General features: G+C 42.0%; 1 protein-coding gene across 2 annotated transcripts in view; it reads right to left on the minus strand.

The window, feature by feature from the left end:
• Positions 1-18690, minus strand: part of ADCY8 (adenylate cyclase 8) — a 138297-nt gene that overhangs the window by 80476 nt on the left and 39131 nt on the right. For both annotated transcript variants that reach the window (XM_074888012.1, XM_074888005.1), the window contains exon 3: positions 2007-2137. In XM_074888012.1, the coding sequence (XP_074744113.1) occupies positions 2007-2137 (131 nt within the window). The remainder of the gene's footprint in view (positions 1-2006; positions 2138-18690) is intronic.

Below are 18690 nucleotides of genomic sequence, written 5' to 3' on the forward strand. Positions count from 1 at the left end.
GCTGAGGGAACTGGGATTGTTTAGTCTGGAGAAGAGGAAGCTGAGGGGAGAACTCATTGACCTCTTCAACTACCTGAAAGGAGGTTGCAGGAAGCTGGGGGTGAGTCTCTTTAACCAAGTAACAAGTGATAGAACAAGAGGTAATGGCCTCAAATTGCACTAGGGAAGGTTTAGACTAGATATTAGGAAACATTTTTTTTACAGAACGGGTCGTTAGGTGTTGGAATGGTCTGCCCAGAGAGGTGGTGGAGTCCCCATCCCTGGAGGTATTTAAGAGTCGGGTTGACATAGCGCTTAGGGATATGGTGTAGTTGGGAACTGTCAATGTTAGGTTAATGGTTGGACTGGATGATCTTCAAGGTCTTTTCCAACCTAGACGATTCTGTGATTCTGTGATTCTGTAATAACTTGTGTTACAATCTGAGTAGCTGAAGATCTTTCATTTGTGCTGAATAAGATCACAATTTGACAGTGTCTGAGAATACTAATGTAACCAATAATAAATATAGTAATGATCAGGTGGACAATAAAATATGACTAATGATAATTCAACTCATGGTCAAATATATGGGCTGATAAGGGTTTGAGTGAGGTTTAAATAAGAGGCTCACAAACTGGGTATGATTTTTACTAGTGAGAAAACAAAATTAAAAGGTAAAGTACCAAACTACCCAAAGAGGAACGAATGTTACTAGTAACCTAAACTGATAATTTTTACAATTTTCATTATCAAACCCACAAAAACCTCTAACTGGATACTAATTTTAGGGATTGGTTTAAGTAGTGTTCAGTGCTCAACATTTAGGAAAAAATAAGGTGAAACCCAGCTTTGAAAAGATCTAGTCCCTGTCAGCATGCTCAGGAATCAACCAGTATTTCTACTCTAAAGCACATAGAATCTTCATTTTAAATCTCTTTCAAGCATAAATTATGTTTTGGTTTTTCACCCCTGACTACAACTCTTTTCCATTCAAAGAGATGGTCCATCTTCTCCCGACTTTGATTCTTCTACAGCAACACTTACTCTGAGAATGAAAAAGGGTAATGGAAGACATTTTAAACTAGTGCCATTCAAACCTTTTGTAAGGGTCCTTGAGACTTTCCACCAGATTTAATAAAATGTCTGAGCTACTGCACAGCCACAGAAGAAGCAGATATTTACTCTTTTGCAAAAGTTCCAATTACGTCTATGTCTTGTTCAGACAAAGTTATATTTGGGTTTCATCAAAAGGCAAAATACATGTTTTTCTAGCAAACTCCCACCATATCCAAGGATGTTTATTTTTCACTTCCTTCAGTGATGGCCACTCAAACATTTGCCCTTGTGGTTTGGGACAACTTAAAGGAAAATGTTACTGGTTTAGCTAAATATCTGATGGTTGGGAACCACAATAAAATCAGAGATTCTGTAACATCATGGAGTGGAAGCTGACCATTCTGGTGTAAATGTACAATTAGAACTTACTACCTTGAGTAGCATCTCATAGGATAACTATCACCTTCTTGATAACTAATTTCAGGAGAGACAAAATTTAGAGAGGGGAATGAAAAAGGGAAATGAAATTAAGAAAGTTATAATAAGAATGAATGAAAATGGCTACTAAACAGAGGCGCCACATGACATGTCACATGACATTGAGAGCATCTTACAAGTCTCCATCTCATTTCTCAGTGTGTGGGGTCAGCCAGAAGATTGTGGCAGAATATGTGTTCACGTGCAGTCAGGGCTCCCCTTTCTGTAATACCCTGACCACTTAGTTAGAGTGAAAAAATACACAAGTGGTCCAGGCCGAGTGTTCAGGTCAAATAGGTCTTGCCATGGCAAATGCATCCAGCCATCCTGATGAGTAAAAGAAAGCAAAGTACTTCTCTGCTCAGGGATTAAACAAGTGTACACTAATTTTCTAATTTATGAATGAATAAAGCGACAGAAGGGAAACTCTCAAACAAGAGACACTTAGCAGCATCTTAGACCTTAAACATTAAAGAGAGGGTCCTCCACTGACCTGACATTCTCATAACGATGAATGTAGATCTTATGAAACTGGTGTTGCAAATGTTCATCTTCTACATTGGTCATATCATTTATCATTTCCAGGACTACAAACCGTGGTAAGACAGAGAGCACCAGCCGTTCCTAAAACAAAGAGGAAACCAAAGTGTCAGTATCAGTCTGAGTTAGTACTTCACATAAAACTGATCGAGCTCTGACTTATTCAAAGATCTGGATAACTGGAAATTTAAGATGTGACCCTCCCCTCTAAAAATTGTAGCTCAGACCATTTGTGGTAGTTCACATTACCAACCTGAGTCCAGATTATGGACACTTTTCTCCCCTTCTTAGACATTCTTCCCTTTAATGTTTTAAGCTGACTTGACGATTATTTAAAGAACCATCTTACTTATGACGTCCATTACAAGCTTCTCACTAAACATCACTTACAAACATATCGAGCACTGCACTTCTGGCAGTGGTAGCTTGATTAACAGATACAGGCCAGAGGAATTTGAAAGTCCTCAGCAGCAAGTAGGGTCAGATGTTTATTGTTGCTTATTTACTAGAACCTACAGACTGTGTGTTTAACATTCATAAACTGTATCATTAATAATAAAGCTGGAGAATAAATAAAGCAAAAAATATGCAGAAAAACCTGACTCCACTTAGTGAAAAGGACAGCATTTAGACAAAGCTTAGTTGAGATAAGACAGAGATAATATAAACTAATTCACACCTAATACATATTTTACAGGACAGATTTAGCCATAGACTAGTTTGTGTTAACAGGGTTACACTAGTTAACAGGAACTAAGTTTTAAAGTGACTTGGGAATCTGTCTTCTCAACAGTCTGTGGCGCTGAAGTGTTTATATCATTTTGACAAGTGGGGCTGGGTTTCAAAGTTCCTTGAAAACTCTATACATAATCTCAGAAATAAGCTTTTATATGTATCAGTGAAGCAGGTTTCCAGGGTGATTCATTTGGCCTGTGGCTCTCTTTATCACTTTTTTGAAGATTCTCCTCAGGACAGATTGTGGGCTGAGCTGTTCTGCTGAACCAGAACTGACCATTCTTTTTCCCAAAGGCCTTGTACAACCGCCCTGTCCCATAATGTACTGACATCTGTTCACATCACATAGTTAGGGCTGTACAACAGCAGCCATCAAAACAGTTCATGGAACATATATTAGCCTTCTCCCACACCCAAAAGCATGTGGGAGTGGGGAGTGGGTTGACAGCCTGCTCCTGGCCATCTTTTGGGCCCTAAGGGAACAGATAGGCTTTCACTCATTCATTTTATTGACATTCATGGCAGAGTGCCTGTCAAGAAAGAAGAAACTAATTTATTGGGCTGTTTGCATGGGGTGATGCTCTCATAGAGTCTCAAATCTCCCAATATGGACAGTCAGTTGCTGGTGGGGGCAGGAGTCTTCATTGCAAGGGTCCTCATGCCAGTGTCTTCAGCTAGGCCAACAGAGACTCCTCACATGACTGTTCTGCTCACTTTGTATAACCTGGCTGGCCCATGACCCATGTCACAACCCTAGTCCTACATAATTTACCACTACTGGTATATTTTAATCACATAGTAAACATTTCTTAAATATCTAAACTACCTACAAAAAACTAGTTCCATACACCATTTCTGCAAGGACAGTTTCTACTGGGCATTTACAAATGTCTTATCTATGCACAATTTAATCACTTCAGGAGCAGAAATCACCTAGAAAAGGTCCTGGATGGGACATTCCACCCAGAATATTAATTAAGACACTTATTTAAACATATAAATGGGACTAGACAAAGAAGGATTTGCTGGAAATTTCTAGAACTGCCCAAATTTCCAAGCTCCTGTAAGAGTCCATCAATGTTTAATTCTGAAGTTTCAGTCAATCTCCTCCTTTCAGGGTGGTTTCAGGTTAGTCCATTGTGTCCAACCAGTCTGTTATCTCATCTACCCAGACGACTAGCCAAGAAGTTGCTGGATCACACAGAGAACTGGGGATGTAAGTCTGTTGTGTGAGCACATACACATGTCTCCAGTGCTAGACCACAATTATGAAAATCAGTTCTTTAGTTATACTTGTAAATTGAATCCCTTAGCTCTTTCCACACATGTAGATGTGCTACACAGTTCTGAGAAGGGCTGACTCTTCTGCTCATGTGCAATAGGTCTAGCCATGTGCTCTGTTACTGGAGAAAGCTACATGAGCTCCCTGAGCTGGCATTTGCAGATTGTGCATCCAGGACTCAGGGCTAGCATATCTCTTGACTGACTGATTTAGGTAATGAAGAATGCAAATGAATTTAAATAAAGCCATTCAAACTGGCCCTCTCTACTAGAAAGACTGGAGAACATATTCAGCATTTCTAATGAGCTTTGTCTGTGTCTCAGAAACATACAGGAAGAGTAAACTTTTGAGACAAGTTGAAGTGACATAATTATATATATGCATGTGTTTAACATCTTTATTGATGACCTAGACGAGCGGATTGAGTGCACCCTCAGTAAGTTTGCAGATGACACCAAGTTGGGTGGGAGTGTTGATCTGCTCGAGGGTAGGGAGGCTCTGCAGAGAGACCTGGACAGGCTGGAGCGATGGGCTGAGGCCAACTGTATGAGTTTCAATAAGGCCAAATGCCGGGTGCTGCACTTGGGCCACAACAACCCCCAGCAGTGCTACAGGCTTGGGGAGGAGTGGCTGGAGAGCTGCCAGTCAGAGAGGGACCTGGGCGTGTTGACTGACAGCTGGCTGAACATGAGCCAGCAGTGTGCCCAGGTGGCCAAGAAGGCCAATGGCATCCTGGCTTGTATCAGAAATAGCGTGGCCAGCAGGGACAGGGAAGGGATCTTGCCCCTGTACTTGGCACTGGTGAGGCCGCACCTCGATGACTGTGTTCAGTTTTGGGGCCCTCACTACAAAAAGCACATTGAATGACTCGAGCATGTCCAGAGAAGGGCAATGAAGCTGGTGAAGGGTCTGGAGCACATGTCGTACGAAGAGAGGCTGAGGGAACTGGGGTTGTTTAATCTGGAGAAGAGGAGGCTGAGGGAAGACCTCATCGACCTCTACAACTACCTGAAAGGAGGGTGCAGAGAGCTGGGGATGAGTCTCTTTAACCAAGTAATGAGTGATAAGACAAGAGGGAATGGCCTCAAGTTGCACCAGGGAAGGTTTAGACTAGATATTAGGAAGCATTTCTTTACAGAACGGGTTGTTAGGAGTTGGAATGGGCTGCCCAGGGAGGTGGTGGAGTCTCCATCCCTGGAGGTGTTCAAGAGGCGGGTTGACATGGCGCTTGGGGATGTGGTGTAGTTGGGATCTGTCAGTGTTAGGTTAACGGTTGGACTAGATGATCTTCAAGGTCCTTTCCAACCTAGATGATTCTGTGAAATTCTGTGAAATTATTAATGTATGTTAACAATCAGTGTATATTAGCTTATTATTAGTGTGTATATACAGTACATCAGTGCATATTACTGTACATATACATATAGTATTAGTGTATAAGTACATATACACATATACACAAAAGTGCTGTTTTCCAACACCTGTCATAACAACTAACCACATTTAAGTAGGGCCAGGCAAGCCCTTGGAAGATTATTGAATTCTTTCATGAAAGCCCTAGATCATCCCCCGAGAGATTTTACAATGTCCCTGTTTCAGAGGCTCAGTTTGACAGCTTTGAAAGATTTTGCAAGTGTCCCCCTCAAACCTGTTTTTCTGCAACTTAAGCTTTCTTTTTATCTTTTCAAGGGTATGGATAATCATTGATTGCCATCTTCTCTGTAATAACCTTTCTGTACTGAAATACTGTTATTGTGTCCTCTTGCCCTCAGTCTTTCTTTTCTAGGTTAACCAGATTTGTCCAGTATTGGACTATATCACTCCAAATCACTCTCAGGAAAAGCTAGCAGTTTTTCACTGAACTGACTCTAAAATATTAAATCATCTTTTGCTCTACAGGATTGCAAAGAGTGAAATCTTATTGAACTAAAGAAGAGAATATCAGTTCTGTAAGCTAGTTATCACCAAATTTCAGATAACATTTTGGGGAATAGGATAAGTCTAGGGAAAGCCAGATGTGAACTTCCAAATCAGGCACATATGGAGACTGTAAAGAGGCAACAACAATGAAGAAAGTCCTCCAAGTCAATGTCCACAGAGGAAATACAGTGCAGTGTGAATCTCTTCCTGTATTTTCAAAGCAGCTAAGTGACACTACTGTGGAGAGAGCACTTATATAGTACCAAACCATATAGGGGGTGGAGGTGGTTTCCAGACCAACTCTTCCCTTTCATACTTAGAAAAGGCAGCTATTTCCATAAACCGTTTCCCCATCCCACTCCACCCCACCCATCACACTTTAAGAAAGACCCTTTACAAGTTTGGGAATTGAGATCAGGGTTGAACCCAGACATGAAGTGGGAGGAAAAAGTTATCAAGAAATCAGTTTCAGAAAAGAAAATGTCCAAAGGTTTCAAAATCTCTTTACTGAAAGTATGAGTATGGAATAAAATAAGTAATTAAAAAACATGTTATCTAAATATTTAATGAGAAAAAACATGAGTCCTGGAAATAGCCTCGTAAATTTTAAGATGTTTAGAAATTCTAATAGATTTAACCTCTTTAGAGCTAAGTCTTACTCAGACTTTTAAACTGTAAGGAATCAAACATTTCATTACCACTATTGTCAAGAAATTCTTAATCGGGAAGGAGATGTGAAGTAGGATATAAGATTAATTCCAGAGGAGCCCTGGTGCAGGACAGAGCCCATCTCATAAAATCTAAATACTAGTATGAAGCTAGGCTATCACAAACATGGTAAATAGATGTGTTTTGTTTATGACCATCTCTAGGCACGTTTGATCCAAATCTTAACATTAATTTCTGATTTTTTCCAGTCAGCTAAGCCAGCCTGATTTTGCTTTGTGTCCTGTTCTAGTCAGTTAGGTAAAAAAATTCATTCTTGCCATAATTTCTTGGTAATGGCCATTTGCTTTGATTCTTATTGCCTTAACTTGGGCCGAAGACCCTAACTTCAACAGCATTTGCATTTTCTATGCATATTTCTTAGTTAATCCTTACATTAGGAGCAGTCTTTTCTTCTGTATGTACCTCACCTCTCATACCCCAGAAGAGTTTTCATCTCCTAAAGGTCTATTTAGAAAGGTCACTCAGGAGAAATATGAGGATAAAAGGCAATTTTAGGTTGATATAGAAGAATACAGTTAATTTTTGTGCCAGCTCTAAGGAGACCACCATCCCTCCTGAGTACCATACAAGTGAAAATGCACTCCACAGGCAATACAGTGCTTCTTGGCATTGAAATCCTAAATCTTACAAAAGGAAAGGGTTTTGATTCTGAGCTTTCAGGTTCTCCTGTCACCATAATGGTATCTTGGCATTTAGCTTGGCACTGATCACTTTCTTTCTGGCTGCAGTTGCTTGCCCCCATGGTTGTTTTAGCATGCTCCAGTGAGATGATATTTAAGGATGAAGACTGGGCAACTTTTCACAAGTACCAAAGTACAAAGCACTCAGGAGTCCTGGCTTCAGTTCCTCTCTGTACTATGAGTTTTCCTGTGGAAGATTAAACATGTTATGTACACTTTCCGACTTCTGCCAGAGACACTGATGTTGAGGTTGTTGTGAGGCAACTTGATATTAGGAATATTAGTTTATTTTATATCTTGTGGGGTATGTCCCTTCTTGAGGGGAAAAAGTTGCTCAGAGAGAACCAGACAGAGCAAAGAGGGATGATAGGTGGAATGAGAGAGAGAAGGCAAAACAGTTGTGAAAATGGTGTTTCTGATGCCAGCAGGATTAGATGTTGTGGATGAAACGTAGCCATAAATGAAACATCTGAAAAAATGAAGGAACCCCTCCCCAGCATTTGTAGGAGGCAGTATCATTTCTAAATTACAACTTTTACAGTGAAGATCATTAAGAATTCCCACTCTGAGCAGTCTTAGTCAGTAGTTAGTAAACAATCCTCTGCTACAATGAAAACACATTGTGGATAAACACCTTCATTTGTCTAAATGGCAGCCCCAGCTGAGGTGAACTGTATGTTTACTTAAGAAGGTGAAACACATGCTGCCAGTAGCTTCCTCTGGAGTGGAGGTGTGTAATGCTCCACTCAGAGATAGCAACTTTCTCCTGGGCTACTGCCTGCATAACATGCTAACATGAAAGATGAGAGAACTGAGACTCTAGTAATTTTAATCCACCTGTTCTACAAACCTTTACTAAATCAAGGGCTGCCTTCAAGAGGGAGAGAAAAAATTATGCAAGGCAGTGATAGCTGATATAGAGCAGGCAGTGAGCTATCATACAGTGAGCTCATCCTTTATTCTGGTAAAAAGCCCAGCTCAGACCTTTCATTTCCCCATACAAGGTGGTACTAATTTTAGCACATCTACATTGGCTTGACTTTCTTTCACCCTTCCCACCTGGGAATTCTGCTATTCTCACTCTTCTTCTGATGTGGTGCTTGTGATAATAACAAGAGAAAATCCATCCCTCAGGAGGTCCTCCTTACACTCCTGTACACCCAGGTTTTCACAGGAATGTCTAGCTCTAAGGTAGCTCCACTCTCAAGCAAATGTCTTATGGCATCTTAAGATGGCATGTTTGGGAAGAACTGCTGACTGATTTTCCAGGAACAAGAAATATTTTTGATATTTTGTGTCCTTCACCCTCCTATAACAGAAGGCACTTAGGTTATATATTCTCTTATTCCTTCAGTATTAAGATATATTGCTCAATATGACTATATAATATATCCACCCTTTGAATAAATCAGATCAGTCTTTCAGGGAGCCATGTGATTAAAGTGTTTGATAAGTTCCTGTGAAGATACTTTCACAATGGCACAAAATCTTTTCACTATAAAAATAAATGTTATTTCCTACCTTATCCTTGTAGGAAGACAAATAGGAATACAATTCAAAAGAAAATAAGATAAAAGAAAGAAAGCAAACAGAAATCCTGATTATTATTGAACTGCTTATGAAATCTGTAATAAGAACATAAAAAGAAGCTGTTTCTTCATAAACATATGGCTAAAATAGAGAATGTACTTTTACACAACAGGAAAAGCTTACATTCCTTGTTTGCATTCACTTAAGAAGGTATCAAGTAATGGCTCTAGAGCATTTGTTATAGAATATTTAGAATAAAACAGAGTTCACTTGGCACATGTTCACTAAACCAAGAAAAATGTGCCCAGCACATATGATATCCTAACCTTCATGCTACTCATTAAGATAAGCTAGGCATTCTTATCTGCACATAAGGTCTGGCAATGACCCATAAAAACAGAGGTTAATTGGTATGTCTCTGGTGCAGTCCTCCTCTATTAATACAGTAGCATGTGAAGAGCTCTTGTCAGGATCACAAATGAAAGTGCAGATACAGCTCATGTCACTCTTCTGTATTAAGTATGTCATGCTACGGAGGAACACTACAAGAAAAATAACACATAAGTGTGTGTGTGTGAGTGTGTGTGTGTGGTAGGTGTACCCGCCCAATGAAAATAGGGCTTCTTGGCTGAAGTGTAGCAGCTCCTGACTGCCTTTGTTCTCAGGGTTTCATGGTAGTCGGGGCCTTTGGCCAATTGAAGCCGTTATTGACTATAGGTCAGATTCGGCCTGGGTATAAATGGAGTCCCCTGGGGGACACATTTTGAGCTTGTCCCCTGGAGCAGCACGCTGCAGTTGAGTACTCTCCCCTTGGGTCAGGACACTGCCCAAGGAAACTCCTTGAGGTGACTTGGATAGTGTCCTGGTTTAACCAGGATAGGGTTAAGTTTCCCCAGCAGTGGGGGGGGAGCTCTAGCCGGGTTATTCAGATACCATGCGGACGTCACATCCTGGCAGGTCACATTTTCCTGGCGCGGGAGCGCGGTGCACTCGTGGTTTTGTACATCGTGCTTCAAACTGCTGTATTTGGTAGCTATTTTGCTCTGTTCATTGCTATCACTATTACTGTTATTGTTATTGTTGTTGTTGGTTGTGTTGCTATTGCACTGTTGTATTAAACCTTTCCTTATTTCAGTCTTGGGGTTTTGTATTTCACTCCCTTTGTGGGGGAGGGGCAGCGGCCGCGTGGTCTCAGACCCCGGCAGGGGCTAAACCACCACAGATAGGGATGCTGCGCTGAGAAGGTCTTCGAGGTTAAGAGCTGTCACTTGTTAGGTGAGTGATAGAGTGTTCTAGACTGTGTTAAACCCTAAAGAGTTCTTTGTTCTGCATTTTGAGTTGTCATTAAACCCTAAGAAGTTGTTCTTTGTTATGCATTTTAGGTTGTCCTTTAACCCTAGGAAGTTGTTCTGTTCTCCTCTCATGGACATTCGAACCTGTAATCTGCGAAGGGCTAGTTAATTGTGTTGACAATAAATTTTTAATTTTTGGTGGTTTGCTGTTTATTTGAGAGCCTCCGTAACAGTGTGTGTGTCTGTATAAATTTTTATGAGGCATTCCAGCCACCAGTCAATTCTCTGGTACTGAAACATTCAAAGGACAGAAGATTCTTCCCTCTATGGGCATCAGCTGTCCTTTGTTGTTCCAAGCTGCTCTTACACCACACCCGACTGACAGGGTGGTAGGGATGCTGAACAAGGCCCTTTCCACAAATTAGACTCTGAGAGATGGACTTTAGTGTGGATCATGTACACCCTTTCTTTTCATACAGCTAAGGTTAATGTTCTATGGACCAAGATGTGTCCCTCTTCACAGGCCTTTCACATCACTTTACTTCGATCCAGCAGTTAAAAATATTTTCAGTTATCCAAAAATGAGTGTCAGATCACTATCCCCTTTATATAAAGATCCTTGCCACATAACTCCCCTTTAAACTAGTTAAATATTACTATTCCCATTTCACAGATTTATATACTGTGGCACAGAAGAACAGTGCAAATGTGTGGAGGTCATGTGCAAAAGAGCAGTAGCAAATCACAGAGAAGAAAAATGTAATTTTTTATAGTATTCTCTACTTACTCTGTGCATGATTATAGAGTCCTCACATTTCTAGTCAGTCTCTCCTGGAAGGCATTTTCAGAAAGGGAGGGAAAGACATGAGAAAAAAGTATCTTTTTATTTTTCAGAGAAAGGCCTAATAAAGAAGTGTCATGAACCCTAGGGTGAGGAAACCACATTATCCAGCTTTGTTGAAAGCTTGTTGGTTGAGCAGTTGGCTAAGTGGAGACAATTCAAAGGTGAGCAGCAGTAGTGATAAGGGGTTTGAAAAGGAACAGAGATATATTTGTTCAAGAGAAAAGACAGAAGAAGGTAGCACCAAAAGGATGTTATAAAAGAGCTGGTGGTTTATTCTGCTATTAACCATTCATGGCATGAATCAGCCCTAGTCTTTAAGATGGAGCAATCAAAGCTTAGTGTAAATAAAAGAACCTTTATCCTAAAGAATAACCAAGTAAAAGAAAAAAGACCAGCAGAAATCACTAAATATAACAAACTGGTTCAGGTCTGAATTCAGACACCTGAATTTTGGTCACTGCAATGTAGACATGCCTAAGTTTCCATTTTATCCAGTGAATTTGGAGAGATACTCAACAGATCAGATGTAAATGACTACTTTGGTGTCACTACAGGTCCCTCTGAGCTCCATTGTTTATTGACTAGATCTCAGCTGACTCTAGCAGGAGCCCAGAGGTGTAAAGAGCATGTAGTCACCTAGTTTAGAAGGTGTCTAAATACGGAGATGACTCCTACCCAATCTACTCCTTCAGGAAAATGTAGGAACAGTGAAATAAATCCTGCAGTGATAAAGCAAATTAACTTCATGAGTCACATATATCTGTTTAAAGTCCCAAGACTGTAACATTGATGCTTTCTCTAATGCCCACTTCTTGTTTCATGTATCTGCAATAGTCATTCTTTGTTGAACAACTTCTCTGTGGCCTGCATGCACAGATCCCTTGTGTCCCTCATACTGACATCAGGGGGTATCAACAGTGCTTACACAAATGTAGCTAGGCACATTCATGGGAAAGTGGGACATGTCCCTAAAGAGTAAATAACCTTTGGAACAGGTTTTGAAAGGAGTCGGTTAACAGTGCACAAGGTCTGTCTTATGAATAAAATCAACTGGAGACCTTTCCACTGGGCTGATCAAAGAGAACAAAATAGCAACAAACACCAACAAGCAATATGTGACCTGCAGGAGGTTGCCAAGAGGAAGGTCAAACTCCCCAAGGTTTCCCTGTAGGTCATGTGAGGGCATCACCCCTGAAGGGTCTGCTGGCTGCATGAGCTCCCTGCACCATCTCCCCTTAGATGGTACAGGGCAAATGATGAAACACTGCCTATACTGCCTGTCGTGGTTTGAGCTCAGAGGGCAATTGAGCACCATGCAGCTCTCATTCCCCCCTTCCCCCACAGCACTGAGAAGGAGGGAAGGAAAAGAACCAGAAATTTGAGATATGGACAGGGAGGGATGACATCATCCTTTAAAGCACAGGCAAAAACCAGACTCGATAGGGGAATTAAAAAAGAACATAAATTGAATACAGACTCTAACAACAACACTGTGTAACAGATGGAGTAGGGCCATGAGAAGCATTACCACATCTTGAAAACACCTTCCCCCATCCCTCCCTTCTCCCCAGGCTCAGTTTTGCTCCGGATATCTCTACTGCCTCCCCTCAAGCAGCACAGGGGGCAGGGAACTAGGGGTGCAGTCAGTCCCAAAACTTCTTCCACCTCGGGGAGGGGAAATCCTGGCATTCCTTGCCTGCTCCAGTGCAGTCCCCTCTCACAGGAGACAGTCCTCCACAAACCAACTCCAACATGAGTCACTCCCATGGGTGTGTGGGTCACCCTGCGTGTTGCAATCCTCACAGCACCAAACTACAACAGCGGGGCCTTCTTCCCACAGGGTCCTGGCCTTCTTTGGGTGCAGTCACCTGTCCTGGCGTGGGGCCCCCCACAGGCTGCAAATCGGCATCTGCTCCGCCATAGACCCCCATGGGTGGTGGGGGTGGCCCTGTCGTCTCACCATGGGATACAGGGGAGTCTCTGCTCTGCCACACCTTCCCCCCTTCTCCTCCTTTCTTCCACTGACTTTGGTGTTTGCACAGATGTTCTCCTTGCAACTTCTCACAAATCCCACAACTTCTCCCAGGTTCCCCTTAAATTTGTTATTGCAGAGGCTCAGCTAATTGGCCTGGCCTTGGTGCAAAGGTGGGTCTGACTTGGAGCTGGAGGAGCTTAAAGAAGCTTCTCACAGTGGCCATCACTCTAGCCCCCTTTCCTGCTTTCAAAAAGCCCCCGCCACTCACTCAAACCAGGACACTGCCCTGGAATTTTCCTTTGTTTCTCAACATCTTTATCAGGATTGGCTTTGCCAAGGGATGAAAAGCCCCTCTTGACCAACAGTTCAGTTCAGGTTTTGTTCTTCCTCCTCTGCATGTACTTTCACATGGGTGAACCTACATATATCTTGTCTTTGGACCATGGAACAAGTTGCTTATGGCTGTTCCCAAGACACTTCTGTAAAACTGGAGTAAACATACCCCAGAAATATTTAAGTGACAGAGACTCTAGAGAAACTGCTCAACACTTTTCGTCTTGATTTTTAAGAATCATTTTACTAGAACCACCAAGCTTTGCTTTAACAACATTTACAATTGATATCATAAAGGCTTTAGTGTCTTAAGCACTGAACTTGATAGAATGAGAAAGGACTGTTCAGAACTGGTTTTAGCCTTTCCAGAGCACTTGGGCTTTTGCTACATTTAAGGGAAGCAGATAAAAATGGCATTGTTTTGTACTGAAAAACTGACAGTGTTCAGAATTGAGGTAATTACTGTAGATGCCACTCTAGAAAATGGGAATTAGCACTTCTTATTATGATGAACAGCTCTAAAGAGAAATTCCTTCATTCTTACTTAGTACACAATAGACAGTCTATTTGCAGGTGTTCTTTCTTGTGCATTATCAAGACAATGGCAAGTAATTAAAAAATATGGAAAGAACTACAATATCTAATATGTTCAGACTTGTGAGGTTATGAGGTTACCTATTAGCTTTTATTACTTACTGCTGCAATACGCTGTATGAGCTATATTAACTTTCTTTTATTTTAATTCAGACAGTTACCGTTCCCACTCATCCCATCCTGGGCTGCATGTTCCATTTAGGCATCTGCTGTTCTCAAAGAGAAACAAGGCCAGATGACACAGGAGATTTTGGAGTCTCCTTTTGTTTAGCTATTGGCTATGAAACATAGCTAGATTCTCATCCAAACTGATAACCCAGTGTTTATGAGAGTCATGACTTTTTATAATGGTGTCTAATTACTTGTTAACTGAGAAACGTTATAAAGTTTGTGGTAATACATGAAGGACTTGCATACAATAATACAATACTTTTTTTTTAGAAAGGACATTTTATCGAATTGTTTCCTCAGTACTATTTTCTAGAACACTATGAGACAATATATGTAGCACGTGCTGAAGGTAAGGACTACAAGATACTACTGGTCCTTTGCTTTGGTTGGATGATGAATGGTTTGAAGATTCAAATACCTGAAGCCACATTGCAAAAGTATGTGAGGGCCTGATGATTAACAGTCTATTGCCAGGTGTCAAAGGAGGTGCCTTTCTCATAAACCAGTTCGCTATGTAAGAACATTGCAATCTTAATGCCTTCTTGCCCTGTGCTCCCTGAGCTGTAGAAGACTGATTCCAGGGATGCCACTTTGTATTTTCATGCCTTCCCGGTATAATTTTGGTTTCATAAACACTTAGCTCATCCTATACCATGCTGGGAAGTGGTGGAACAACTCTCCTTGTTGACTTTTTTGGCACGATACCTGTTAACTTTGCTGTGTGTATCTTCTAAATGAAAAATTGTATTCCTCCATAAAATGATTACAAAAATATGTATAAAATTATCTTTAAAAGTAACATGATTAATCATGAACCTAAGTGCAGTCAATGCTTACACTGTGCGGCATAGGCTCAATGAATCCGGTCATGTAGGGTCACATGAGCACCACTAACTTGCATGGGAGTGGGTGGGAGCACATGTCTGGGGATAAGAGCTGTTGAGAGCAAGTCTCTGTTCCTTGGCAGCAGTGGCTAGCTGTGAGATCTGCTAGGCTACATCATGAAACAGTCTTCTGACACTGCTTTGTCATTTGAGCTGTCTTTTAGCTTAGGCAATAGGAACTATAGGTCTCAAATTCAGTGCCCTATTCTATACTGAGTATGAGCAATGGTTAATAATTCCAGATCCTCTGGATCCTAACACATGATATTTTACCTCCTGAATGAAGACCATGTTAGACTTACATTCCATTGTGAAATGCAACCATGTGACAAAGACATGGTGAAAAGCAGGAGTTACAAAACAATTTCTATTACCACCCTGTCTTGCTGACATGAACATTTATGCTTATAAGTGATACCGTCCAGCTCCACAGTAATTTATTAGACATATCTGATATATGGAAAGACAAATTTTATTTTGTAATGTTGTTTCTTCCAAATCTCATGACAATCTTTTTTTTTTTTTTTTTAAATTTATACATTATTAAAAGATTGTAGAGAAGAAAAATATCCATAAGAAAAACATATGTATAGAAATAAGACAAATATCTCAACCAAAAGCATTGTACTGTCTTCTAGTGTACCGGCTTCCATAAATTTAGTTGGACAGGAAGGACAGAGACAGACCTTAAGAACAGGAGAAAGATAGATACACTTACTGGAGGCTGAATCCATAATGGCATAACCTTCACAGAATCAAAGAATCACAGAATCATCTAGGTTGGAAAAGACTTTGAAGATCACCTAATCCAACCATTAACCTAACACTGACAGTTCTCCACTCCACCATAACCCTAAGTGCTGTCGACCCTACTCTTAAACACCTCCAGGGATGGAGACTCCACCACCTCCCTGGGCAATCCATTCCACTGCCTAACAACCCGTTCTGTAAAGAAATGCTTCCTAATATCTAGTCTAAACCTTCCCTGGTGCAACTTGAGGCCATTACTTCTTGTCCTATCGCTTGTTACTTGGTTAAAGAGACTCATCCCCAGCTCTCTGCAACCTCCTTTCAGGTAGTTGTAGAGGGTGATGAGGTCTCCCCTCAGCCTCCTCTTCTCCAGACTAAACAACCCCAGTTCCCTCAGCCACTCCTCATACGACATGTGCTCCAGACCCTTCACCAGCTTCGTTGCCCTTCTCTGGACATGCTCGAGTCATTCAATGTGCTTTTTGTAGTGAGGGCCCCAAAACTGAACACAGTCATCGAGGTGCGGCCTCACCAGTGCCAAGTACAGGTGTAAGATCACTTCCCTGTCCCTGCTGGCCACGCTATTTCTGATACAAGCCAGGATGCCATTGGCCTTCTTGGCCACCTGGGCACACTGCTAGCTCATGTTCAGTCAGTTCTCAATCAACACCCCCAGGTCCCTCTCTGACTGGCAGCTCTCCAGCCACTCCTCCCCAAGCCTGTAGCGCTGCTGGGGGTTGTTGTAGCTCAAGTGCAGCACCCGGCATTTGGCCTTATTGAAACTCATGTAGTTGGCCTTAGCCCATCGCTCCAGCCTGTCCAGGTCTCTCTGCAGAGCCTCCCTACCCTCGAGCAGATCAACACTCCCACCCAACTTGGTGTCATCTGCAAACTTACTGAGGGTGCACTCCATCCCCTCGTCTAGATCATCAATAAAGATGTTAAACAGGAGTGGCCCCAAAACCGAGCCCTGGGGGACACCACTCGTGACCGGCCTCCAACTGGATTTTACTCCATTCACCACAACTCTTTGGGTCCGGCCATCCAGTCAGTTTTTTACCCAGCGAACCATGTGCCCATCCAAGCCTCGAGCAGCCAGTTTTGCCAGGAAAATGCTGTGGGAAATGGTGTCAAAGGCCTTACTGAAGTCAAGGTCGCCCTGTCGAAGAAGGAGATCAGGTTTGTCAAGCAGGAAGACTCATAGAATCATAGGATGGTTTGGGTTGGAAGGGACCTTAAAGATCATCTTGTTCAAACCCCCCCTGCTATGGGCAGGGACACCTTCCACTAGACCAGGTTGCTCAAAGCCCTGTCCAACCTGGCCTTTAAGACTTTCAGGGAGGTGGCAACCACAACCTCTCTGGGCAACCTGTTCCAGTGTCTCACCACCCTCACAGGAAAGAATTTCTTCCTTCTGTCTAATTTAACTCCATCCTCTTTCAGTTTAAAACCGTTACCCCTCATCCTATCGCAACACTCTGTGATAAAGAATCCCTCACCATCTCTCCTGTAAGGCCCCCTTTAACTGCTGGAAGGCTGCTATAAGGTCTTCCTGGAGCATTCTCTTCTCCAGGCTGAACAACCCCAACTCTCTCAGCCTGTCCTCACAGGGGAGGTGCTCCAGCCCCATGATCATCTTTGTGGCCCCCCTCTGGACCCATTCTAACAGGTCCCTGTTCTTATTTTGGGGGCCCCAGAGCTGAATACAATACTCCAGGTGGAATCTCACAAGAGCAGAGCAGAGGGCAAGAATCACCTTCCTCGACCTGCTGGCCACACTTCTCTTGATGTTGCCCAGGATGCGGTTGGCTTTCTGGGCTGTGAGCACACATTGCTTGCTCATAGTCAGTCTTCCCTCCACTAGTACTCCCAAGTCCTTCTCCACAAGGCTGCTCTCAATCCGCTCATCACCCAGCCTATATTTGTTGTTGGGATTGCCTCAACCTGCATGCAGGATCTTGCACTTGGCCTTGTTGAACTTCATGAGGTTTGCAAGGGCCCACCTCTCAGACCTGTCAAGGTCCCTCTTGGATGGCACATCCCTTCCCTCCAGTATATTGACTGCACCACACAACTTGGTGTCATTGGCAAACTTGCTGAGGGTGCACTCAATCCCACTGTCCATGTCACCGACAAAGATGTTAAACAGTGTTGGTGCCAATATCGATCCCTGAGGAATGCCACTCATCACTGGTCTTCACCTGGACATTGAGTCATTGACTGGAACTCTTTGAGTGCAACCAGCCAGCCAGTTCCTTATCCATCTCTCAAATCCATGTCTCTCAAATTTAGAGACAAGGATGTCATGCAGGACAGTGTCAAATGCTTTGCATTTAAGAAATGCTTTATTTTAACAGAGTAGAAAATGAGCACAAAACATCTCCTACAATTTAATTTTGTTCTAAAATATCAGAATGGGCCCATCTGACTTTAAAGTCTGTGGTGTTATGCCCCGGAACACTTTTTCTTCTCTAGGACTGCTTTGACTTGTCTGCTGTTGAATCTTCATGTAATTGTTCTGCATTGTTTCTACTTGTTATTAATTTAGATTATTTTTTTCCATTTTGTTACTTTTTTGCTGTTTCAGAAATTACTAGGCAACTTCAGGAAAATATAAATTTCCCAACAGTACTAGTTATTGAAGGTAATGACATGGAAAATTTCAGAAAGCAAGCTCACATGCCATTTATTTTTCAGCTTTATATGACTAAATCACTGCAGAACAAGATAGAAAAGAGCTAGGTCATCTGTTCTGGTCAAAACAAGGAGTACACCTTGTCAGAGACTTACAAGACTCCAATACTAAACAGCACAAGCTGGATAAAACTTCCCCTGGGAAGTTTCTATAGGTGGGAGTAATGGTCACTTTCTGAAAATCAAATCCTTTCAACAGGTTTGTAGGTGGGTACTTAAATACT

The sequence above is a fragment of the Strix uralensis genome, chromosome 1 (genome assembly GCF_047716275.1).
Source record: "Strix uralensis isolate ZFMK-TIS-50842 chromosome 1, bStrUra1, whole genome shotgun sequence".
Lineage (NCBI taxonomy): Eukaryota > Metazoa > Chordata > Aves > Strigiformes > Strigidae > Strix > Strix uralensis.